Source organism: Mytilus edulis, chromosome 7, assembly GCF_963676685.1.
Source record: "Mytilus edulis chromosome 7, xbMytEdul2.2, whole genome shotgun sequence".
Lineage (NCBI taxonomy): Eukaryota > Metazoa > Mollusca > Bivalvia > Mytilida > Mytilidae > Mytilus > Mytilus edulis.
The window spans coordinates 26,473,096-26,500,008 of record NC_092350.1 but is presented as its reverse complement, the minus strand read 5'-3'; the positions used below and the strand labels follow the sequence as shown (position 1 = coordinate 26,500,008).

The 26,913-nt window shown below is 33.0% G+C and overlaps 1 protein-coding gene and 1 long non-coding RNA gene across 2 annotated transcripts; both read right to left on the bottom strand.

Annotated features, from left to right (window-relative positions):
• Positions 1–514: 514 nt before the first annotated feature.
• LOC139483047 (uncharacterized) lies at positions 515–26,913 on the bottom strand. The gene is made up of 5 exons (XM_071267073.1): positions 26,718–26,913; positions 12,519–12,611; positions 11,605–11,721; positions 11,118–11,217; positions 515–10,060 (listed from the first exon to the last, which is right to left on the bottom strand). The coding sequence occupies exon 5, from the start codon at positions 10,055–10,057 to the stop codon at positions 515–517; it is 9,543 nt and encodes a 3,180-aa protein (XP_071123174.1). The 5' UTR covers positions 10,058–10,060; positions 11,118–11,217; positions 11,605–11,721; positions 12,519–12,611; positions 26,718–26,913.
• LOC139482835 (uncharacterized) lies at positions 24,745–24,912 on the bottom strand. The gene is made up of 2 exons (XR_011654973.1): positions 24,851–24,912; positions 24,745–24,777 (listed from the first exon to the last, which is right to left on the bottom strand). It is a non-coding gene; the product is annotated as an uncharacterized lncRNA (long non-coding RNA).

The window sequence follows — 26,913 nt, the reverse complement described above, 5'->3', positions numbered from 1 at the left end:
CACTGCTAAGAAAAACTGTCTTAGAAATGTTGATTTTTATTCTGAAAAAAAATATGATATTCATTAAAACTTTTTTCCACTTTAAAAAAAAATTATATGCTGATGCTTATTATCATTATTGAAAGTTCAACATTTTTTGATTCCTCAAATTTGAGTCATTGATTGAAAAGGTGAGACTAAAGAACAGCATTATGAAAAAGCATTGAATTAAGAAATAGAACACCTACACTGATTGTCTGCTAAACATGCTGTTGCAAATATTTCATGCACATTCAGCAATACCAAACACTGTTCACTGCCAGGGCCCTGTTTGTTATCAGCACTAAATTATGCGTTAGTGCTGATATCCGCCTCCTACGACGGGGACGAAGGGTTGGACTTTAGGAGGCATTATTTTTATATTTTTTCTGTGTTTGAAATCAAAATTAAAACATTTTTTTTAAATGTTTGAAATCGAAATTAAAACAAACTGTTTTTCTTTAAACATTTTCATGTTCAAATCTTTGTTTGGTCTTCAACTTTTAAGTACTATTCTAAGTGCCTCATGGTAGCTGTAATATGTGGGAATTATTGCAACTGATATATCAGGACATCCTCTGACATACACATGATCAATTAGTGTACCACCCTCTGTTGTTGGACTATTGACAAGCTGGTTGAAACCTTTTGATTGCATGAAATTTAATACTGTATAAAATCCTTTTAAAATATCTTGATTAAAATCACCAATAATTACAATTTTTTCTGATAATTCTTGCATCTTACAGATTAATGTCTCCAAGTTCTCCAAAAATTTTCCGACATTATACTTCTGAGTTCTGTAGATCGTAGCTACTAAAATATTTTCAGTTTTTATCTTGAAAATTATACATTCCAAGTTTGAGGCCAAGTTGCATAGTTCAGTTTCTGATGAATGCTTATAAAATACACACACACCACCATGCTGCATTTCCTTTAAAGATGAATAGTAAGAGTTGTCATTTTCAAAAGCTTGAGATCGCGGCAAATGAAAACCATCATATCCAATCATTTCAAAGCAAGCAAATTCCTGATTAGCCCAGGTTTCAGTAAGACAAATGAAATCGACATCAATAAAGTCTGGATTTTGTTTAAGATCTTCTGCATGAGCCTGCAAACCTTGAATATTGTGATACATTATCTGGACAATATCTTTCTGTTCCTCTCTTTCATCCTCAACTTCAGGTAAAAATCTAGTCATTTCTGCAACACCCTTTACAATATCAGGATCACAGAAAATTTTCTTGTCAAGTTTTTCAGATTCTATGCTTTTAATATGAAGACCTGATTTTGAGGTAACTCTGCTAAGGGCAACGTATGCTTGACCATAAGTGAAACATTTATTTAAATCAATAACACATTCTTCAACTGTCAATCCTTGAACTTTATGAATAGTGCAAGCCCAGGCTAGTTTCAATGGGAACTGTTTACGTACACAGGTGCTTAAGGGAATGTCTTCACTTGAAGGCTTTAAACCAACACAGCGTTTTCCACAGATGATTTTTTGTAACTTTGCATTTTTTCCAACTCTTTCATTGTCAAAGAAAACAAATATGGCACTTGGGAGTGAATTAACTGAGTAGTCTTTTATAGAAATTACTGTTCCCATTACTCCATTTACTAAACCATCTGTTGTGTCTTCATTCTTGATAAGCATTACTCTTGCTCCCTCAGCTAAAAGAATAGATATTGGAAGACAGACATCTGACTTTGTACAATGGACTTTTTTCAGGGTCAATTTTCCTGATGTTTTGTTTTTTTCATAGTCTTCTGCTTCAATTAGTTTTGGTTCTGAACATAATTTCAATATCATCTCCTTGTTAAAAGTATCAACCTCTGCATTTGTAGAGTATATGTGCAAGGCTTCATCGTGTCCATCATCTAAACATCTTATCAAAGTTCTCATATCAAAAGAAGTCAATTTTTCATTTTTTTGTTTAACACGTAACCTGTTTAAAAGTTCTGCAAACAAGCTATCCTCGCGTTGACGCATAATTTCATCCAACTCAGCAATTTCAAATAAATCATTCCAAAGGTGATTTGAGGGATTAGAGGGGTCGTTTACGTATAATTTGTCTACCCTTTTTGTTCTTACTGGTGGCAGCTGATAAAAATCGCCAACAGCAATTATTGAAACACCTCCAAATAAACAATGATCTGGTCTTTTTTTCACTTGTCTAAGCCGCTCATGAATGAAAAACAACAATTTCTTGTTGACCATTGAAATTTCATCGATTATCAGGATTTGCAAATTTTCTAACTTTGTTCTGAGTGAATTTATTTTGTCTTCACTTAGAGTTGCATGATCAGCTGAAAGTGATTTGAAAATTCCAAGAGCACTGTGAATCGTCAATCCATGAATATTAAATGCAGCTGTACCAGTTGGAGCTGTTAACAATACTGTTAGATCATCTGGATTCTCTGAAGTTTGTGCTAATATTCGAGTTGCTTCATATTGTATACACTTGATCAAGTGACTTTTACCCGTTCCAGCTCCTCCTGTTATGAATACATGTAAAGGCTTTGGTATTTTTCCAGTTGCTTTCTGAATGCACCAATCTCTCACTTTATAGAGAATTCGTCTCTGCTTCACATTCAAACTTCTGAGTCTTGGAATAATTTCATTTTTTGTGAGGGAAACTGACAGCAGATTAGTTCCAACAGATGATGAGCTTTTTGCATTATTCAAATCTGGTATTGTTGCTTCTGACAAATCTTCTTCAATTACACTTGTTTCTTTCCCTTCATCAATACATTCTCTTCTGTTCAGTTCTGATTCTGGACATAATTCACACCATGCATCTTCTTTTGGATCTGTGTCATGCAATTGATTTTCTGCATCCTCTAACTCTTGACCAGTTTTCACAAAATCTGCCATGTTTTTGATAACAATTTCCTTTACAGAAGTCAAAGTATTATCCCCTGTAAACTTAACTCTACCACAAGTGAAGAAATTTTCATATGTATTAAATAGTGGAGGTTTTAACTGTTCATCATGCCTGTATGGTAAAAATAGTTGCAATATGCTTTGGAAGTATTTCTCAGGAGAAGTTTCCTGTGAGAAACGTGGATATTTGATAACTGCAGGTGAGGTTCTTGTACGCTTTCTAATATGTCCAAGGTTGCCATCAAGTTTGAAGGTTGTTTCTTCATTTATTTTCTGGGGTAACTGTGACTCTAGTAACACACTGTATTCTGAACCAAAACTTGCAAGGCACATTTTGATAAACATAGCAATGTGTGGTCTACCTTTATACCTATCAACTATATTGTTCATCCAAATTTTATTTTCATCATCATTTTCATCTTCACTGTCATTGTTACTCCTTTTCCTGTTGGAAGATTTATAACTTTGTTGTTTTTCAAGGTCTTTTAGAGGAATGCTCATTCTACATGGGTTTTCACCAACAGGTATAAATTCTACTTTCCTAGAACATTCTCTTAATCTTAATCCAGTAACTCTAAAAACAGCTTCTTGTGCACTAACCTCTCTATGATGAAGGTATGAAGTTCCAATTTTTTTCATAGTCTGTTGTGCATTTAAATTTCCTTCTTCAGCTTCATTTTTGGTTTGTTGGAGGAGTAATCCTAGCTCTCGCTCAGATTTACTTATGTAACTTATAATGTATACAACACAGGAAAATGCATCCAAAATATATTGTATGTCCATGTTTGCATTCCAAGCCCTTAATAGATGTGGATTATACTGATTGGTGTAAATTTCATTTGGCTCACGTTTAAGAACTACTGTGTTTCGATTGGTGATGAAACGAAAATACTTTTCAAAGCTTTCTTGAGTAAGACCTGACTTATTGAAAATTTCAGATACATCTAAGTTTTCATTTTCATGCTCTTTTATAACTTTCCACAATCCAGACAATATTTCCTTTGCTACTTTTTCGTCTTTTTTAGTATCCTTATCTGGTTTACTTGGTTCAGAGATGAATGTTTTAGTCGAAGGAGGTCTTGGGAAATTAAAACGACATACTGTTCCTTTTTTCTTACAGGTTTTTGAATGATTTTTGCTGTGTTGGTGTACTGCCATTACAATGTCATGTAATTCTTTATCTACCTTTTCATCTGGTATCTCGCATGTAACATACTTGTCAATAAAACTCATAACTTCTTCATTGTCATCTTCACCATATTTTGGAGCATTTTCAACCCAAAACAAACAATGGGTGTGAGGAGAACCTCTTTGTTGAAATTCAACTCTGTAAAAATAGTCAATTATTTTCCCGATTGGTTCAGCTTCTGACATGATAACATCCTTTAGAAATGTATTGAATCTATTATTAAACATTCTTGCTGCTGTAACAGGATTGCTACAAAGAACTTTACATTTTTCATCCCATGTCATATTTTCAGTATTTCTCATGTCACCCTGTTGTTTTAAAATTGTATTAACAATTTCAGACCATCTGAAGTCTGCTGAAGAAAAAGAACAGAAGAATGTTGGCACACCTAACTGTCTGATCATTGCAAATATATCTTTCTGTGAGCTTTGCCAGTATGGGGGAGTTCCTCTAATAGGTTTTAAATATTTAATGGCTTCATCTTTTTTAAACAACTCTTTCAAGGTTTCCTTATTGCACAGCATTTCTCCAGTAATTTTATTTCCCTCTTTAGAAAAAGGGCATTCTTTTCTGAGAGATATCTGTACATTTGAAATCACACTGTTGAGTTCCGTTAAATATTGACTGAAAAATATGTAGGATGTATCCCTTGCAAATCTATTTTCAACACTCATCAATCGAAGATTAAAGTACCTTCCAATTGTCAGTTTTTCATCACGGATTTCATCAAATGTATTTTTACCGGTTGGAAAATGTACAGGAAAAGTTTTAGCTTCAATTCCTGATTCTTGGAGAACACTAAGAGGACTGTTATTTTCTGCTGGAGCAATGTTAAAAACTTGGTCAAAGCATAAATCTAAAGCCTCTTGTCCAATATCAGCAGGTTGTAAACAAGTATCTAACTGAACACCACGTAATCTATCATCAATGTAGCTAACAGGTTCGCTTTCAATATCTTTTTCATTGCCTGTTGTAGAGGACGTTGTTTTAGTTTTTTCTTCCTCTTTTTTGTTTTCACTCACTAGCTCAGTATCATCAGATTCTGATTCATCATTTACTACTTGATCATCATTTACTTCAGGAATTGGATTCATCCATTCTTTGTTGATAGCCACTTCTTTATACCATATGTTTTGATCCTTTAAATACAAAAGTGCTTGCTCTAAATGGTTTGGTCTTACAAATTGATATTTGTCATATCCTTTGTAGCTAAGCTTTCTCTTTAACTTAACTTTCAGTAATAGACTTTCATTTTCAGATCGGGGTAATATAGAAGTTACTTTTTTCAAATCAGATGGCACACACACTACAGGTCCGTGAACCCCTTTTTGTCCTCCTTTTGGTAAAGCCATTATTTTCATAAAAGGAATGTTCTGGGCGATAAGTTGTTGCTCGATTGAATTAAGCTGTTTTAACTCTACTGGAACATCTTCTAGTAATAGACTATTTGAAAAGGAGTCTGCAGGTATTTTACCTTTCAACATTTTACGATGACAAGTATAACAGATCCACAGACTTGTTCTACATGTTCCTTCAAAAGCACAATTTGTCTTACAATCATCTGTACATTTGTGTTGGTATTTATCTGTTGTAACTAAATCAAATATGGAATTATCATAATTCTCTTTCTTGCAGATCTGAACCTGTTTTTTAAAAAACAACCTCAAACAACAAGCACAAACACATTCTGGACCTTTAGTAACTTCAACTTTAAATTTTCTTATAACCTCATTTATTTGCTTGTTTTTTACCTGAAGATTTTCACGACGTACTGATGTTTGTTGTTTAATCTTAATTCTGTGTGCATCATCATTTGCATACTTGTGTATACTTGCTTGTTTCACATGTTCCTTGTGCTTTTCATCCGTTTTATACTTGTGTATACTTTCTTGTTTGACATGTTCCTTGTGCTTTTCATCCGTTTTATACTTGTATATACTTTCTTGTTTCACATATTCCTTGTGATTTTCATCCGTTTTATACTTGTGTAAACTTTCTTGTTTGACATGTTCCTTGTGCTTTTCATCTGTTTTATACTTGTGTATACTTTCTTGTTTCACGTGTTCCTTGTGCTTTTCATCTGTTTTATATTTGTGTATACTTTCTTGTTTGACATGTTCCTTGTGCTTTTCATCTGTTTTATACTTGTGTATACTTTCTTGTTTGACATGTTCCTTGTGCTTTTCATCTGTTTTATACTTGTGTATACTTTCTTGTATTACATGTTCCTTGTGCTTTTCATTTGCTTTATACTTGTGTATACTAGCTTGTTTCAGCTTTTCCCTGTACTCATTGTCATCTTTATATTTCTCAATTCCTGCTTGTATTAAGATATTTCTGTAATCTTCATCTTCTTCATATTTCTGAATACCTACTTGTATCAAATTCTCTCTGTATGTTTCATCTTCTTTATATTTTTGAATACCTGCTTGTATCAAATTATCTCTGTATGTTTCATCTTCTTTATATTTCTGAATACCTGCTTGTATCAAATTCTCTCTGTATGTTTCATTTTCTTCATATTTTTTAATACCTGAACATATTTTTTTTGAACGTATTCCTTCATTCTCCTGATATTTTCTTTTAGAATTGTCTATCTTTCTAGCTCTAAATTTATCATCTGTCATGTACGTGATCCTTTCTTTTTCATTTTTTAAGATTTTTGATTCAGTATCGTTGAGAAAGTCATCTTTTTGATTTTCGTCAATTTTCATTTTCTTTGTTGATACCTCAGATTTCCTTGACATGTCATATTCATGTTCTTGTCTAGATTGTAATCCATTTGGTGATATAGTCTTTTGTTTTACAGCTGTGACAACTTCATAATGATTGACATCACTATTATGTTGAAGATAAATTGCTTGATCATTGACACAATTATTGCTGTTTATTTGAGATGAAGAATATCTAATCCATGTACTATTAAAAAAAGTATAAATGTCTGTTTTAAGGAGGTCAGCACAAGCTACTATTTCCAGTTCAGTTCCCCATACATTATTTTCTTTCATTCTGAGAGTTTGTATATGCTCTTCTACAGTTTTAAATCTTGGCTGTAAAAATGACTTGAAAACTTCTGCATTTCTTATCAAATGATCAACTATTGCCCTTCGTATGTCTCCAAAATATTCTTGTCTATTAGAGAGTGAATATGAAATGGCTCGAAATAAGCAATTTCCATCACCTGTGATAGTCTTGCAAGCAGTTGGTTGGCCTATGTTATAAAAATTTGTAGATTTCTGTTTGGATATTTTCTTGATTGGTATATTAACAAATTTACAAAGCTTCCTCTTTAAAAGTGTATTCAAGGGTATGAAATCATAAAAACATTCTGCTGTAGATAATATCTCAATATCAGATTCATCATCATTAATAACCTCATTAATGTGTACTTCGTTAACGTTCTCAATGTCATTACTGCTAATGTTAAACTGGAGTATTTCTGGTGATATATTGCTGATCTGAGTAATATATTCTTGACTTTTAGGAATCTCATCTTTGTTTACAGTTTCTAAAATTTCAGACAATCTAAATTCACTGGTGATTAATGGTTTAAGCCTTTCGGAAAGTTCATCGTTAGTTTTGATCTCAGGTTCTTGTCCAAAAATACAAATACTGACTCCTGTCACTTCAAACCATTGATTTTGACTTGCACCAGCCATCATGTTGCAACAGTACTGGTATAGGTGATCTAGATCGCTTAACTTTAAAAGTAAACTTTTACCATCGCTGTCCTTGAAGCCAAGCTTATTTCGTGCATGAGAATCAAACAAAAATAAATCTTGATTATGTTTCAAGGCTAAAAAAGTAGTGTCATATGCACATATGAAGCAAGCATCATAGTCTATGAGAGACTCTTGTAAAGCTTGGTCTAAAGGTAAAGAATTTCCAAATTCACTAAAATCTATAGTCCCAGAAGTATCTACAACAGCTGTAATTGATTCTTTTCTTAATATTTTCAGTAATGTTCCTGACATGTCAATCATGTCTGGTAGGTCTGATACAAGTAAATGAATATTATCACCATGAATACGGCTATATATTTTGTTTCCATCATTCAAAACATTGTCTAAATAAATCTGGTTCCAATCATTTAGATCTTTAAGTTTACTATGGGCCAGAGCTGATAAACAGTTTGCAACACATTGCTTCCCACTGTTAATTCCAAATCTGATATCTCCTTGATGAAAACTACCTTGAACTACCAAATTATCAAAAAGTGATCTACGAGCCTCTATAGTGTTTTCAGGTATTGTTCTTTTGTTCCTTTGACTATACAGTTTCAGCAAATTGTCATCTTGTTCAAATTCTAAAAAATCGTTAAAATCCATCTGTATATTTTCTTTTTCATTAATTATGCTCCCAATCTTCTTTAAGAATTCAAGTCTATTTGTGTGTTCATTTTCTGCATCACTTGATTTTTTTTCAAAGTTAGTACCCAATTGGATTGTATCATTTAAATTTGAAACCATTTTTTCTTTTAAATTGTATGTGCTTTTAGAACTCTGTTTTGATTTCCTTGATCCATAGCCCGGATTTGTTTTAACCTTTTCATTATCCAGAGTTCTATTAACTTCATAATCCACATTTGTTCCATTTGATTCAATAGCATAATTTGTTTCAACAGATTCAAAATCCAGATTTATTCTAACTGATTCGTTATCCAGATTATTTTTAATTGATTCATAATCCAGATTTTTTTCAACTGATTCATAATCTAGTTTTGGTGTAAATGATTCAGGATCTACTTTTGATTTCATTGATTTATTAAGTTTGATTGATTTAGCTTTTTGGTTTAATTTTATTGATATAGTTGATTCAGATTTGATTGATTGATTTGATTCTGATTTGATTGATGGATTTAATTTGATTGTTTCAGTATCAAAAGGACAGTTTATAGAGTTGACACTCTGATCATTGTTTGTAGGACAGTTTATAGAGTTGACGCTCTGATCTTGTTCTATAGGACAGTTTATAGAGTTGACGCTCTGATCTTGCTCTATAGGACAATTTATAGAGTTGACGCTCTGGTCTTGTTCTATAGGACAGTTTATAGAGTTGACGCTCTGATCTTTGTTAGTAGGACAGTTTATAGAGTTGACGCTCTGATCTTGTTTTATAGGACAGTTTATAGAGTTGATGCTCTGATTTTGTTCTATAGGACAGTTTATAGAGTTGACGCTCTGATCTTTGTTAGTAGGACAGTTTATAGAGTTGACGCTCTGATCTTTGTAAGTAGGACAGTTTATAGAGTTGACGCTCTGATCTTGTTCTATAGGACAGTTTATAGAGTTGACACTCTGATCTTGTTCTATAGGACAGTTTATAGAGTTGACGCTCTGATCTTGTTCTATAGGACAGTTTATAGAGTTAACGCTCTGATCTTGTTCTATAGGACAGTTTATAGAGTTGACGCTCTGATCTTTGTTTGTAGGACAGTTTATAGAGTTGACGCTCTGATCTTGTTCTATAGGACAGTTTATAGAGTTGACGCTCTGATCTTGTTCTATAGGACAATTTATAGAGTTGACACTCTGATCTTGTTCTATAGGACAGTTTATTGAGTTGACGCTCTGATCTTTGTTAGTAGGACAGTTTATAGAGTTGACGCTCTGATCATTGTTTTTAGAACAGTTTATAGAGTTGATGCTCTGATCAATATTTATAGGACAGTTTATAGAGTTGACGCTCTGATCTTGTTGTATAGGACAGTTTAAAGAGTTGACGCTCTGATCATTATGTATAGGACAGTTTTGAGAGATGACGCTCTGATCATTATTGATAGGACAGTTTTGAGAGATGACGCTCTGATCATTATGTATCGGACAGTTTAGAGAGGTGCCACTCTGATTGACCGTGGAGATGAGGTTCTTGTCATCAGTCTGCTTAACTCTTCTCTCTCTCATTCTATCTCTTTTCTCTCTCCTTTTTGTCAAATCACTTTTGTTTTTACCTTTACGTGGCATTGTCTAAAAAATAAAACAAAAACCAAAGTCAAAAACCTTGACATCAACTATTAGAGAATTAGAATGAATAAAATAGAGTAAAATTCCTGGAATATCAATTCATTGTATAATCTAACAAGCAAAAAAATAATGCCATAGGAAAATTCACCAAGCATACCTTTGTAACAATCATAGCCAAGGTTTTGTGTGTTAAAGGAACACTTTTACCTGTAATTGTTTAATTTTTAGACATTGTAACTTGGATGTAGAGTTGTCTAATTGGCAATAGTACCACATTTTCATATGTCTATGAGCTATGGGATACAGAGTACAGACAGGAGAAAGGAACCTTTATTAAACATACAAAAATTCTGTATTTGGTACTAAGCATGTGATAAAATAACATCAATATTCAGTGTGAATTTCAGATATCAATTGATTGATGGATTTAGTTTTATTGTTTCAGTAGAAATTATTAATTCAGTATTATTTGGACACTTTATTATCATTAGTATCATCTCCTTAAATGCAACTTTTTAACAACAGAAAGCAATAAATACTTAGATAAAAAATTCACGAACAATTGTAATATTTTTAAGTTCAGGGAACTTATGAGTACATCTGAACAACCTAAGCTATGAAAATTTGTGCAATTTTATTAGAGTTATGAATGATCAAGCGGTTTATCAGCATAAAGTATATATAAATAGAATAGACACCATAGAAGTAACTTCAAGACTATCTTCAAAATATTGTATAGCAAATACATCAAGATGTAAACATAAATATCAATTCACATGATACACAAGCAAGCACATGCAATGGTGTAAGTAAATTGACAATTTTTCTAGGTTTGATTTCATGTCATAATATTAATAAATAAAAAAGTATATAATCGTTTTTTATGTTTTTAAGATTATTTACAAATTAATATCAAAACTGACTGCTAACAATGAGTATTTCACAATTTCACTTTTAGAAAGTTTTGAAACAAACAGATATTAATTGTATTTGAATTTTTGTCAACTATATTACTAAATCAAATGTTCCTTCAACATCTGAAAAAGCTGTATTAACTTACCACAACTATATCAGTTCTTGATACAAATAATCTTTTATAGTTGGATTCAAATGTAAGCAAAAACCTCTGTCACTCCAACAAGTTAGAACTGAAGAAATACCTGTAAAAAGAGGTGTTATCAGTACACGGTACTTTACTTTATCATGTTTTATCTTTTTCAAATTTTATTATTTTCAACCAAGATTTTTAAAAAATCAATTTACTTTTATTTGATTTTTTCTTTTTTTTAAACATCTATAACAATTACTGTTTAAAACATGAGACTCACTAGTACTTGAGCCTGTACCACACACCTAAAAATAAAATCTGCTAATGAGGACCTTTGAATTAAATTTCTCGGTTGCTTGTACTTACATGACATATGGTGAGTTTATGCACCCATATTTTTTATAACCAATTTTCAAATTATAAGGATGAAATTTCTTTAGTTAACATGGTCATGCACCAGATATGGGGGTTAAGTGCTTTGAAATCTTAATAAGCTTACCACAATGTTAACTATATGTTACAAAATGAAGGTAACCAGCTTTACTTTTAGCTTCAAATGTAGTCAAAATATAGTCAAGAGCCTTTGCCACTCCAACAACACAAACTGATGAAATACCTGTAAATAGTATTAAAACATGTAGCAGTGTTAACAACAACATAACATGTTTATCATTTTTTACATTGATGTATAAACCAAATCTTTTATTACATAGCCTTAACATAAATTGAGATAAAAACAAATATATTGTATTCCTGGCATTAGTTCAATGGCTTATTCCGAATTATTTTAACACAAAATCATAACAATTACTGTATAAAACAAGAGCACACACGCTGGTGTATCTCGCCTGCATTACTCAATGTAATTTCATATTTTTCAGGACAAAATTATGGTCCTTAAATATTTGCTAAGATAATCAGTTTTTCACCTTTTTTTTTTGTTATGCTTAAAGATATTGATTTGATAATTGGTTTATAGTTTTATCATGACAAGTTGCAGATTTTGTTCTAGTCTGATGATTTTGTGCAGAGTTATGGTGCTTGGACTAAAGAAAATATACTGAAATAATCAGTTTTCACAATTATTTTTCGTCTTGCTAGAAGATATTGATTTGATATTTGTTTAATATAGTGTACATATAGTTGTCAGTTTATTTTTCAATTTATGAGTTCATCTGGTATCTTTTGCCCCTCTTTTACATCATGTTTGATGTTTTAGCTCAAATTAGAATTTTGTTCCAAAAATTGAATTTTTAACCAGAAGTGGACTACAATGTATGTATTGCCATGCAATACTCACACAATGTTTGTTATATCAAATTCTAGACAAACCCTATTCTGCTATTTTACAATCCAAAAAGGCAGAAGATCTACCTTGAGTGCTTTCATATCTGAAAAAATATATTTACTTACCAATGCTTACTATATATGTTCCAAAATCAAATAAACCAGCTTTAACGGTCAGCGTCAAATTTAATTGAAAACTGATGTCACTCAAAGTATTGCCTGCAAATAGAAGTGTTATCATTACAGTCAGTTGCCTGTATTCGGTTGAGGAGAACTAAAAAATATACAATTTTTCAATTTATAAAGGGACTGAACTCTAGAACAGTTTAAGTGACGCCACCAAAATTCATACTAGATTTGTGTTTTGTGGTAATATGCATCATGTATAAGTTTGATAACATTTGGTTGAGGCAAACTCAGTGTTACAGCTAGATTTAACTTAAGTTAGAAAACAGAAACTTAAAATTTTGTAATTTTTACATTAATAAAGGGGCATAACTCTAAAACAGCTAATGTGACGCCACCAAAATTCAAACTTAGTCAAGCTTTTGCAAGGTGGCATAAAAATGTATTTGTATTTTGACTCCCAATGACTAATTTTACGGTCCCAAGTTTAACAAAACATTAAAAATTCATTATCTATCTTCATGATCTTGAATTATGTGTACACATACAATGTATGTCATGTATGTCAAAACATGACCTTGGGATTTACAAAATGTAAATGGATTGCAGTCATGAGAGATGATCAGATTATAGACATGTAACTAAATTTCCAGTAGCTGACTACTGTATTGATGTATGACATTATCTTTCAAAGAGCCTGTGTCGCTCACCTTGGTCAATGTGAATATTAAACAAAGGAAACAGATGGATTCATGACAAAATTGTGTTTTGTTGATGTGTTTGTACATCTTACTTTACTGAACATTCTTGCTGCTTACAATTATCTCTATCTATAATGAACTTGGCCCAGTAGTTTCAGTGGAAAATGTTAGTAAAAATTTACAAATTTAATGAAAATTGACTATAAAGGACAATAACTTTTTAGGGGGTCAATTGACTATTTTGGTTATGTTGACTTATCTTTAGGTCTTACTTTGCTGTACATTATTGCTGTTTACAGTTTATCTCTATCTATAATAATATTCAAGATAATTACAAAAAACGGCAAAATTTCCTTAAAATTACCAATGTAGGGGCAGCAACCTAACAACAGGTTGTCAGATCAATCTTAAAATTTCAGGGCAGATAGATTTTGGTCTGATAAACAATTAAACCCAGTCAGATTTGCTCTAAGTGCTTTGGTCTTTGAGTTATAAGCAAAAAACTGCATTTTACCCCTATGTTCTATTTTTAGCTGTGGCCGCCATCTGGGTTGGATTGCCGGATCACCAGACACATTTTTTAAACTAGATACCCCAAAGATGATTGTGGCCAAGTTTGGATTAATTTGGCCCAGTAGTTTTAGAGGAGAAGATTTTTGTAAAAGATTACTAAGATTTATGACATGTGTTATAGGTGTTCTTTTATGTAAAAGTTTTTAAAGTGAATTTTATTGAGAAAATATATTATTTTAGAAAATATGAAATTATGAAATATTTTATCATAAATTTGAATTTAATTAATCAGGTAAATTTTGTTAATCATGTCACTTGTGAATAATTGCTCTGAGCAAAACTTTGGTATCTTGTCAATTGTCATTAATTAATCTGAGCAATATTATGTTTTAATTAGGATTATAAATGTAATTAACTTGTATCTCTCTAATTGACATTATTCATATTTCACCTTTGGACATTGTAAACAATATTATTAATACTCAAATTATCAAAATTATCAAAATTATCAATGTCTGTCATTTTATGAGTAGTTTTCAGGATTCGCCTTAAATATCGGAGTCAAACAGTTATTCGTCAGTGTAGTCTCGTCGGTGTGATCCAGATAGGAGTGCTTCCAAAGCCAACCAGGCTCAGCTACTCAGGAGAAACCCGTACTCAAAAGACAGCTCAACACAACTGTAATCTTTCAACCAGACAACATCAACTTTGAATATTTGGAACATTTTTGGACACTAACTTTAAACTGTGAATTGGATTAGTGAAATTAGTGACTTTATTATTTGGAACATTTGAGCTTTATTTATTCGTAAATTGTTTCGGCATCATTATTATTATTTGGACCAGTTACTATATAAAATTGTTACAATTTGCTGCTTGCTTTATAGTTTTGCCTGCCATTGCTTAAGTCTTGTGAAAGACTGACCCACTGTGCCTTGGGCTGTGCATGTTCGATAGTCCCCCTTAAACTCGACGTGCATTGGCTCTTGGTGACAGATTTGGTGGCGGGCCCGTTGGCATCATTTCGATCCGTTTAGCTTTGGCATGGCATTATTATTAGCAACAGCTTTCAAAATTACTTTTAAATTATCTACTTACAAAATTTGCGAAGGAATTTCGTAACTAAAATTCAATTGAAGGAACAGTGGAAAGTGAGAATCTACTATTGAAGATAAGTAACTTATTGGAATATTATTTATTATTTTATCTTTACAGTTATATTCAAATTTTTATAGTTTCAGCAAATATTGTGCAAGATTGAATCTTAATAAATAAAAAAAAAAATATAATTAGTTTTAAATCTGTAAAAGTCATTGGTAGTATTCAAATGAATTTTGTTTTCATAGTCTACCATTTACAGAAGTCTAATTATAATCTTGTTTAGTTTCAGTTTTCAACTTTAGAAGTTTTTGTACCAAAGTTGGCAAACTAATTGTAAAGAAAGGCAACTGCAGTGTGTGAACAAAATAGAACTACTACAGAGACTAAAAGATAAGTAGCTTTTGAAATGACAATATTCATGATAATTCTCGAAATTAAATTGCTAGTTATCAAAGCAAAACGTTTCTTCAAAGAAAAGTTGTGAATATATATTTTATTGAGACTGCTAATAAATTCAAGAAATTTTGTAGTTTTGCACACATTTTTTGTAGCATCTTGCCTTTATTTTGTGAATAGATTTTATCTAATATAGCCAAAATTCTTTTAGTAGAAGTCATGGGAAAGAAAAGAATTAAGAATATATGGTGCTGCAAAAGATCAAAATGTGCAAGTCTTTCAACTGTTACAGCAAGAGAAGCAGATATAGAATTTAAATCATCTTTAGAAAGAAACTTCATGTACCTGAACATTGAAAATTCAAATCAAAAGTGCTTAATTGACAGTGGAGCCACTATAAGTTGTATAAGTCAACATCTTTTAAGACAACTTAAACCACAAGCTGAAATACAAAGATCATCAATATTTAGTGGAGTTGGAGTATGTGGAGAAGTACACCCAGTGCTAGGAAAAACTATTTTGGAAATTAGATTCGGCGAACACAAAATTTTACAGAACTTTCACATTTTTGAAACGCTTCATTCAAAAATACTTCTTGGTTTGGACTTCTTGGTAACTCATAAGGTTAATTTGGATTTTGGAAAAATGACAATATCTGTGCCTAATGTACCAGAAAAAGATAGTGCTACACTGAAAGGAAAGGAGATCATGGTGTCTACAGTTACTGTTCCAACATTCATAGATGACAACATTCAGATTGCCATGGCAACCACAGTGGATTTAGTCAAAATACAACCGCAATCTGAAATCATAATTCCAGTACATGTTGGAAAGTTTAAACATGGAACAACAGTAATTTTAGAACCTAAAGGAAACTTATCCATTGAACATCAAGTAGCAGGAGGGAAGACAATTTCTACAGTGTTAAGAGGCATAGCTTCATACAGACTTATGAATCCTACTAATTCAACAGTTTACATTCCAAGAAGGACTAAAATTGCGAAAGCCGAAACTATACAGTCTAAGTTTGTTACAAAGTTCACAGAAGGATCATCTGCTCCTATAAACTCTTTTAGTGAAACAACTAGTAATCAACTTTGTAGTGAACTTTCAGAACTAGGATTTAATTTAGACAATTTAGAACTTACAGTGGAACAAAAACAACAAATTCAAAATTTTCTAATTCAAAATAGGGACATATTTGCAAAGGATTTAAGTGAACTGGGACATACCAACTTGCATTACCACACAATTTATACTGGTGATGCAAAACCAATTAGTGCTGCTCCATATAGACAATCTCCACAAATGCGCAAAGAACTAGACAAACAACTTGATGAAATGGAAAGAAATAATATTATTGAGGAATCTACTTCACCATGGCATAGTCCAGTCGTACTTGTTAAGAAAAGGAATGGAAGTATACGCGTATGTGTAGATTATAGAGCTTTAAACCGTATAACAGAACCCATGTCAGCAGTGATTCCAACTATGACAGATATATTTGACACTTTAGCAGATTCAAAACCAGAACTATTTTCATCTCTCGATTTAACGTCAGGATTTTGGCAGGTCCCGCTAGACCCAACAACAAAGCATAAAAGTGCATTCATTACGCATAAAGGTGTATATGAATTTAATAGACTTCCATTTGGTATGATGAACTCTCCATTAACTTTTCAATGTTTGATGACAAAAGTGCTAAAGGATTTAAATTTCAAAATTGCATTAGTTTACATTGATGACATTCTAATTTTCTCAAAGAACTTTGAAGACCACCTTAATCACCTTCAACAAGTGTTTTCCAACCTCCGTGAAGCAAACCTGAAACTTAATCCTGAAAAATGTAAATTCGCGACAAGAACAATCAAGTACCTGGGACATGTTATATCAAAAGATGGCATACGCGTCAATCCTGAAAATACAGAAAAAGTTAAGGACTTCTCAAAACCAACCACTGCAAAGCAAGTTAAAAGTTTCTTAGGAATGGCAAACTACTATAGGAAATTTGTAAAAGACTATGCCCACATAGCAGCTCCATTAACAAAGCTTCTAAAGAAAGATCAAAGATTCAAGTGGACACCAGAATGTGATATTGCGTTTGAAAATTTAAAAGACCGTTTGACATCAGCTCCAATTTTATCATTTCCTCATTTAGACAAACCTTTCATCTTAGCAACAGATTCTTCAGAGTTTTCAAATGGATATATTTTAAGTCAGATTCAAAATGGATTAGAACATGTGATTTCTTATGGTGGAAGACAATTAAGGGGTTCAGAACTTAAGTGGCATATTACTGACAAAGAAGCTTTAGCATTAGTAGAAGGAGTTCAACATTTTAAACATTATTTGGCAAATCAAGAGTTCACTGTGTTTACAGACAATATTTCAGTTAAATATCTTCAGAAAATTAAAGACTGTCAGGGAAGACTTGGTAGGTGGAGTTTGCTACTACAAGGATATAATTTTAAAATTCAACATCGTGCAGGATCTAAAAACCCAGCAGACTGCTTATCCAGACAAAAACATTTAGAAATTAACAATAGTGCTTCTTATGACTCTAGTGAACTTGCAGACCATTTAGGCTCAATAGATATACCGAAAGATTATACCGAAGTAACATTTATATATAAGGGTGAAAATGAAGATGCAGTTATTTCCAGTTTACAAACCGCGACAATCAATGATATTCAATTAACCAATTTAGCCGAAGAACAAGAGACATGTAGAGACTTTGCGGATATCATTAAATATAAACAGACAGGACGAGTACCACAGAATCCAGAACTTGCAAGGGCAGTCGTAGCAGAATCTTACAACTTTGAGTTAGAAGATGGAATTTTAAAACACTTCTACTCAAAACGTTGTAAGAAAGTGCCAAAAGATGAACGACTTGTCAAACAGATTGCAGTTCCAAGGAATCTCCGTGATTCAATACTCAAAGCTTATCATGACTGCATTCTGGGAGGAGGACATCAAGGATTTGAACGAACATATGCTGCAATCAGAAACAAATACTTTTGGCCATCGATGTATAAAGACATTAATCAATATGTAAAAACGTGTGAAGTGTGCCAGCAGTCCAAACGTGCTTTCAATTCGAAACCACCACCTTTACAACCACAACCAACAAATGATATTTTCGGACGATGGCATATGGATATTTTAAGTGGCCTTCCAACAACTAAAGATAAATACAAACATGTTCTACTCGTAGTTGATAGTTATTCAAAATGGTGTGAAGCTTTTCCGTTAAGATCTGAAGAAGCAGGTGAAGTTGCAAATGTGTTATATAGAGAAATAATATCCCGTTATGGTGCTCCTAGGACCCTTTTATCAGACCGCGGACGTAATTTTGTTTCAAATTTGGTAAAAGCTCTTTCAGAACTCTTCAATATTAAAAGACATCTTACAAGCTCATACCATCCACAGACAAATGGCGCATGCGAAAGAATGAACTCTGTAATTTTACAAGCGTTAAGAGCCTATACAAGAGATCAACAAGATGATTGGTATGATGTGCTACCAGGAATTTTAATGGCTTATCGTGCTACACCTGCAACTCAATCAACTGATTATTCACCATTCTTTTTACTCTATGGACGAGAAATGACATTACCCATTGACACCGCACTAATACCAAAAGATCGTTTGGCACAAGATCATAAAATATTTTTAAGCAGAATTCTTCAAAATTTAGAAACTTCAAGAAAAATAGCTGCTAAAAACATCAAGCAAGCTCAAGAAAGATATAAACAACAATATGACAAAAAATCTAAAGAACCTGAATTTCAACCAGCTCAACGTGTCTGGCTTTATTGTACCAAAGTTCCTGTCGGAAAAGCACCAAAATTACATAGAAAATGGTCAGGACCTTATTATATAACCCGCATTGGACCAAATAGTACTTACAAACTTAGGAATTGTGCAACAAACAAAGAGGTTGTGTCAATGGTAAACGCGCAACGGATGAAGCCATATTACGATCCAAAAGACAGACCAACTAATTTACCAGAAGCGTTTCAAAATGACAATGAAGAACTAAATCCAGAAGAAATACAAGATGACAATTTCAATGATGATGATCAACATTTACCAAACAATCGTCAACAACCTGTGCCACCAATCAACAATGGAATTAATAGACAACAACCACCTATTCCTGTAATTAACAACAATAGGCCAACTCAGGACCAACAACAACTTCCTGTCGATAGAATCAACAACAGACAACAACAAAATCAACAACCAGCACAAAATAGTGAAACAAATAAGGGAACTGTAGGACATTCAGGAGATTCAACAGTAAATGCACCAGTTAAAGACAACAAGCCATCTTGTCAGGATTGTAAGAACAATAAGTGCAAAGCATTCAAAGAAGAGGAGATTCAACAAGTTTTATCATCAGTCAGAGGTAATGGTACATTATATTATAAACTTAAGTTTACCGATAAATCAAGAAACACAGAATGGTATTTCTCATGCAAGGTTCCAGCAAAATTAATAAGAGAATTTCATGCGCAACGTACAATGAGTGGTAAGAAAAGAAAACGTCCATTACAGCAGAATAAACACAAATTTTTCACAAAACCAGATCCAGCTGTTAATAGTGTACAATTTATTTCAACTAAATTCAAATCTGATATAAGCACACAAACAGAAACTATAAGTGAACAAGATAATGGAAATGAATGTCAACAGTTATTAGCAGTAAGAATTGTTAACAACCGACCATACTTTTTAATTAAATCTGGGAATACTTCAAAATATGAATCAATGACTTCAGCACCAAATACCGCACGACAAGTTTTAATAGATCATAAGGAACGTTTCAAACAAGCTCTTTTACAACAAAACATTCAATATGCTATGGAGAAAAGATTAGGAAAGGAAAATCAACGCGACTGCAGTTTTCAAATAGCTTCAGATGGAAAAATACATGAAATTAGATACAACATAAATGGTACAACGGAATATTTATCGGGATACAGGAATCCAGTCATTGCACCAGAGTGGGATACATTTGATAGTCTGTCAAATGCGTCAATAAATAACTTTATAAATGTGTTAGAACAACAATACAAGATAGAAATAAGTATGAGGAGAAGATAAATTTGTGAATAGTACATGTACAATTGTTAAATATGATAGTGTTTTATAGTATGAAATAATGAATTGTAGCTACTATTTTTATAAAGCCACAAAGATGGGCAAAGAATATATTATAGAGTAAAACCACATAGATTGGTATAAATGAAAATATTATAGAGTATAGCCACATAGATTGGTATAAATAATGAATTATAGAGTTTAGCCACATAGATTGGCAAATATTGAATTATAAAATATAGTGATTGTAAAAAGATAGATACCGGTATTGTAAATATAGTGTATGTTTTGTATTTTTATTGTAATACTAGCTAGTACATGTATGTTTTGTTTTATTTTTTTATTTTTTTATTTTTTTTTTATGTAACATTTTTGTTTTAAAGAGGATAAATATTAATGATCAATGATTTAAACCCTTTGGAGTTGGACTGATCATTCAACTCTACACCCTGCACTTGTATAGGGCTGATCACCTTAATGCAAGGAGCATACAGCATACAATTTTATTTGTTTTTATGTAATTTTCAGTCTAGAATTATTCTTTGCATATGTCTTGTCTTATTTTCAATTTAAGTCTTGCTTTTCATATCTTATCTGGCAATTTTCTTAATCGAGCAATTTTATCTAAACATTGAAATATTCATCTTGTCTTAAGCTTGCAAAAATATGCTATCTTTATATATGCATTTTCTTGTACATATCATTTAATTCTTCATGATTATTGTATATATTTATTTATGTTTAACGTTTAATGTTTTTGTATATTTTCTCATGTTTGAGGACAAACATATTGGAGAAGGGGGGAATTTGTTATAGGTGTTCTTTTATGTAAAAGTTTTTAAAGTGAATTTTATTGAGAAAATATATTATTTTAGAAAATATGAAATTATGAAATATTTTATCATAAATTTGAATTTAATTAATCAGGTAAATTTTGTTAATCATGTCACTTGTGAATAATTGCTCTGAGCAAAACTTTGGTATCTTGTCAATTGTCATTAATTAATCTGAGCAATATTATGTTTTAATTAGGATTATAAATGTAATTAACTTGTATCTCTCTAATTGACATTATTCATATTTCACCTTTGGACATTGTAAACAATATTATTAATACTCAAATTATCAAAATTATCAAAATTATCAATGTCTGTCATTTTATGAGTAGTTTTCAGGATTCGCCTTAAATATCGGAGTCAAACAGTTATTCGTCAGTGTAGTCTCGTCGGTGTGATCCAGATAGGAGTGCTTCCAAAGCCAACCAGGCTCAGCTACTCAGGAGAAACCCGTACTCAAAAGACAGCTCAACACAACTGTAATCTTTCAACCAGACAACATCAACTTTGAATATTTGGAACATTTTTGGACACTAACTTTAAACTGTGAATTGGATTAGTGAAATTAGTGACTTTATTATTTGGAACATTTGAGCTTTATTTATTCGTAAATTGTTTCGGCATCATTATTATTATTTGGACCAGTTACTATATAAAATTGTTACAATTTGCTGCTTGCTTTATAGTTTTGCCTGCCATTGCTTAAGTCTTGTGAAAGACTGACCCCCTGTCCCTTGGGCTGTGCATGTTCGATAGTCCCCCTTAAACTCGACGTGCATTGGCTCTTGGTGACACATGTATGAACTAGAGGCTCTCAAGAGCCTGTATCGCTCACCTGATTCTACTTGGGTTTTTGAAATCATATAAAAAAATATAAAATTTGGCTAAAAGTGACAACACAACCTCATTTATAAGGAAAGGAACATGTTTAATTTCATTCAAAAGTCCCCCACTGGCGGCCATCTTGGATGACGGATCGGCAATAAAGTAACAACACTTGGTCAGCACCTCATAAGGAACATTCATGCCATGTTTGGTTTTATTCCATTCAGTGGTTCTCTAAAAGAAGTCATTTGTATGCATTTCCCATAGGGTCCTATGTTAAACTAAGTCCCCTGCTGGCGGCCATCTTAGATGATGGATCGGCTACAAAGTAACAACACTTGGTCAGCACCTCATAAGGAACATTCATGCAATGTTTGGTTTTATTCCATTCAGTGGTTCTCTAAAAGAAGTCATTTGTATGCATTTCCCATAGGGTCCTATGTTAAACTAAGTCCCCCGCTGGCGGCAATCTTGGATAATGGATCGGCTACAAAGTAACAACACTTGGTCAGCACCTCATAAGGAACATTCATGCCATGTTTGGTTTCATTCCATTCAATGGTTCTCTAAAAGAAGTCATTTGTATGCATTTCCCATAGCGTCCTTTGTTAAACTAAGTCCCCCACTGGCGGCCATCTTGGATGATGGATCGGCTACAAAGTAACAACACTTGGTCAGCACCCCATAAGGAACATTCATGCTATGTTTGGTTTTATTCCATTCAGTGGTTCTCTAAAAGAAGTCATTTGTATGCATTTCCCATAGGGTCCTATGTTAAACTAAGTCCCCTGCTGGCGGCCATCTTGGATGATGGATCGGCAATAAAGTAACAACACTTGGTCAGCACCTCATAAGGAACATTCATGCCATGTTTGGTTTCATTCCATTCAATGGTTCTCTAAAAGAAGTCATTTGTATGCATTTCCCATAGGGTCCTATGTTAAACTAAGTCCCCGGCTGGCGGCCATCTTGGATGATGGATTGGCAACAAAGTAACAACACTTGGTCAGCACCTCATAAGGAACATTCATGCCATGTTTGGTTTCATTCCATTCAATGGTTCTCTAAAAGAAGTCATTTGTATGCATTTCCCATAGCGTCCTATGTTAAACTAAGTCCCCCGCTGGCGGCCATCTTGGATGATGGATCGGCTACAAAGTAACAACACTTGGTCAGCACCTCATAAGGAACATTCATGTCATGTTTGGTTCCATTCCATTCAGTGGTTCTCTAGAAGAAGTTCAAAATGTAAATTGTTAACGACAACGACGACGGACGACCACGACGACGGACGCCAAGTGGTGAGAAAAGCTCACTTGGCCCTTCGGGCAAGGTGAGCTAAAAATGGTAAAAAATTTACTATAAAGGGCAATGACTCCTAAAGGGGTCAACTGACCATTTCGGTCATGTTGACTTATTTGTAAATCTTACTTTGCTGAATATTATTGCTGTTTACAGTTTATCTCTATCTACATGATCTATAAGGCTTAAATTAAAATATTGTTTGTTTGCCCTTTACCGACCGACCCTATCAATTCGTTCCGCCTGAAAATCTTTTATTTGCATTTACCAGCAAGATTTTATTTTATTTTATATTTTCGTTCCTACCAAAAATCTTATATTTGTATTTCCCGCTCAAAACTTTTTTTACCGGAATCCTCGGGTTTTATCTTTACGTATAAGGTCCAGTCCGTTTGGTATCACCTGAGCGTTTGACATGAACACTTCCATTTGAAGTTTCAAAGCATTTGTTTGAAATCGATGTTGAACGCTTTCTGAAATCATGGCCCAAGACCACAATTAATGACCCCGCTTTTCGTTGTTCACGAATATAGTTCCCTTTAATTATAGTGTATTTTTTCTTTATTTTTTTTCTTTCCCTTTCTCATTCATTTCTTAGCTTGCCTGGGGTGGAAATGAAAGAAGAGAGCTGAAATAAACTTTTGGATGTTTTATTTTAACTGATTTTAATAAGGAAAGAGTGATTAGGCCAGGTGCAAAAAGGTTATATTTACACTTTTCGAAACATCTCTTGACTTGCCTATAGGGGTATGGATGTGTATTGGCCAAATTTGTATGATGTACAGACGCAATTTTTCTGAAAATTGCATATATTTTTGGACTTGTACTGTACATTACACACACAAAAAATTAGACAAAAAGAATAGGCAAATTTTTTTTAATGTGACAAAACGTTATAAAGAAATGATAGAGGAATTAATTGTGGTCTCGGGCCTCATGATATGAAGTACGTTACTCTGTACCTTGGGTTCATTTACAAAAAAGTTTGTTTGATACAAAAGTATTAACGTGTGTACAAACTAATTTGTAAACGGACGTTGTATTCTATGTAGGGATGGCCTTTTGTGATCCGCATATCAGAATGATTATGTTAACGATGCCGCTAAATTATTTATATCTGACATGAACCAAAAGTGACAAAACCCTGTAAAGTGGAGAATATCTGGCAGTAAAATCGCCAAGTTTTCCATACAGATCATTTATAAATGTGATCCAAATTACATGACAATTGAGTTTTAAGTCTTATAGCATTTTTATTGGGAAAAAAGGCACACACGAAATTTGTAACACTCTAGGGACTTTTTCTACTAGTAATATATGTCTGCCCGGACATTATCTTACCAGTACAAAGTTATCTCTTATATATTTTTTTTCAAAACTAATAGTCCCAGCGGAAAACTTATTTGCAAAAACAAAACGGACAAAAAAATGACATTATGCAGATTTTGTATCTATAAAATAAAATATTTTACCTACCTGCCTACCCATGACAAATAATATACCGAGCCAAGTTATTTTTTTGGGGAAAAAAATAAAATATTTTACCTACCTACCTACCCTGTTTCAAAACATAGGGTCGGAAAAGGGCAAACAAACAATATTTTAATTTAGGCCTAATAGTATATTCAAGATAATAACCAAAAACAGCAAAATCCCTCTTGTAATGAAAAAATAAGTTACAATTCCATCCGAGGCCGACGATTCAATGTTTCCTGCTATTTTAAAAACATTTATATCCATCATGTCCATGTCATTTTTTTTCTTTTTAGAAGAACATAAAAATAAATGTTTGCAACAAACTCTGATTTGACAGACCCAAATTAAACATGCCAAATTTTGCAGAATGTCCCTTTTATTTTATTTGGAAAGTTCCGTCAAATTTTACTGAGTTTAATGCAAAAAATTTATTTTATATTGCGATAAGAGGGTGGTTACAAATTAAGGATTAATTCCTGTAACGTGTTTTGTCATTTTTATTTCATGTGCAGCAGTCCATTATTCACTGTCATGACTGTATTTTTGTGAAATCCGTATAAATTTCTACATGCAAGACATGTTTAATTGTTAATTCATCTTGAAATGGCGATCTTATTTCATGTTCTTTTGTACAGATACCCCCTTAATGCGCCTCCTTACAGGAGGCGTATTACAGAGAAATCAGCTAAACATTTTAATAAACATAATGATCATGATGATACAGCTGTAAATTCACTCTGAAATTCCAACTGAAAATATGAGATTGGTGTTTTGATGTCAATTTAAGGTAGGCGTCAAGGAAAAAAAGTATAAATATTAATAGCCTTTCTAGACGTCATAATGATTTGCATTGATTCCGACAATCAAATTCATGCCAAGTTAAAAATAAACAAAATCTATTATGTACTAACAGTAACACAGTCTGCACGGTTAGCCACTAGTCCGATGCCCCAGACTAGTAAATATTGATTCGGACTAGTGAATTTTTTCAAAATTTTATATAGGCATATAGGGACAAATTTTTATATTTAGTTTCCGGACTAGTAGATGAAAAAGTTTTCTGTGCAGACTGGTAACAGGAATGAAAACAAACATAATTGTGTGATCATGTTTGCACAACTGTACAGGGTTCAAATCAGGTAATAATAGTTTTGACTGACTCAGACATACATGTACAGACCTATGGCAACTTTAAAAGGTAAATTATAATTTCAGTGGCGGTGACCAGAAATAATTTATGAAATATCTGGTCAAATAATTTAGCCTCACAGAGGGTCTCATTTGGGTCTAAGCGTGACGCGGGATAGTCGATTTTTTGTAAGCGTGACACGTGAAAGTCAAATTATTATGCTGTGGAATTGGTAAAGCAAGTCGAGCGGGACACGGGAAATAACAAAACAATGATAATTGCTTATGTAGTACAGCTGGACACAGGAATCTGACAAAACAGCACCTGGGTTTCGGGATCAAAACTCACAATGAGACCCCGCACAGACTCACACTAGGGACAGGCACTTTTTTCAATACACTGATACATGTAGTTCGACCTCCCAAATTAACATGTTTAACCCGGCCGCATTTTTGCACCTGTACCAAGTCAGGAGCCTCTGGCCTTTGTTAGTCTTGTATTATTTTAACTTTTAGTTTCTTGTGTACAATTTGGAGTTTAGTATGGCATTCATTATCACTGAACTAGTATATATTTGTTTGAGTGCCCGCTGAAGGACGACTCCAGGTACGGGAAATTATTTCTCGTTGCATTGAAGACGTGTCGTGTCGGTGACCTTCTGCTGTTGTCTGCTCTCTGGTCGGCTTGTTGTCTCTTCGGCACATTCCCCATTTCCATTCTCAAATTTATTGTGTTTATCCTTCTTTGGTGAAGTCATGTATACAAATTATTTTGTCAAATTATGGCAAATTATGTGTACATGTATGTTTACCTGGTCAGTGTCACTGTTGAACGACAAATGACGATACTCTCAGTCTGTTTTATTTAAATACGTGGTATATACCAGAAAATTCTATTCAAAACAGCTCGAAGTCTACCATCCAACACTTTTCAATAAATATCAATATCATGAACGAAAGAATCTCAAAATCGTACAACATGCACCGGCAATGGTAGGAGGTGAGTTC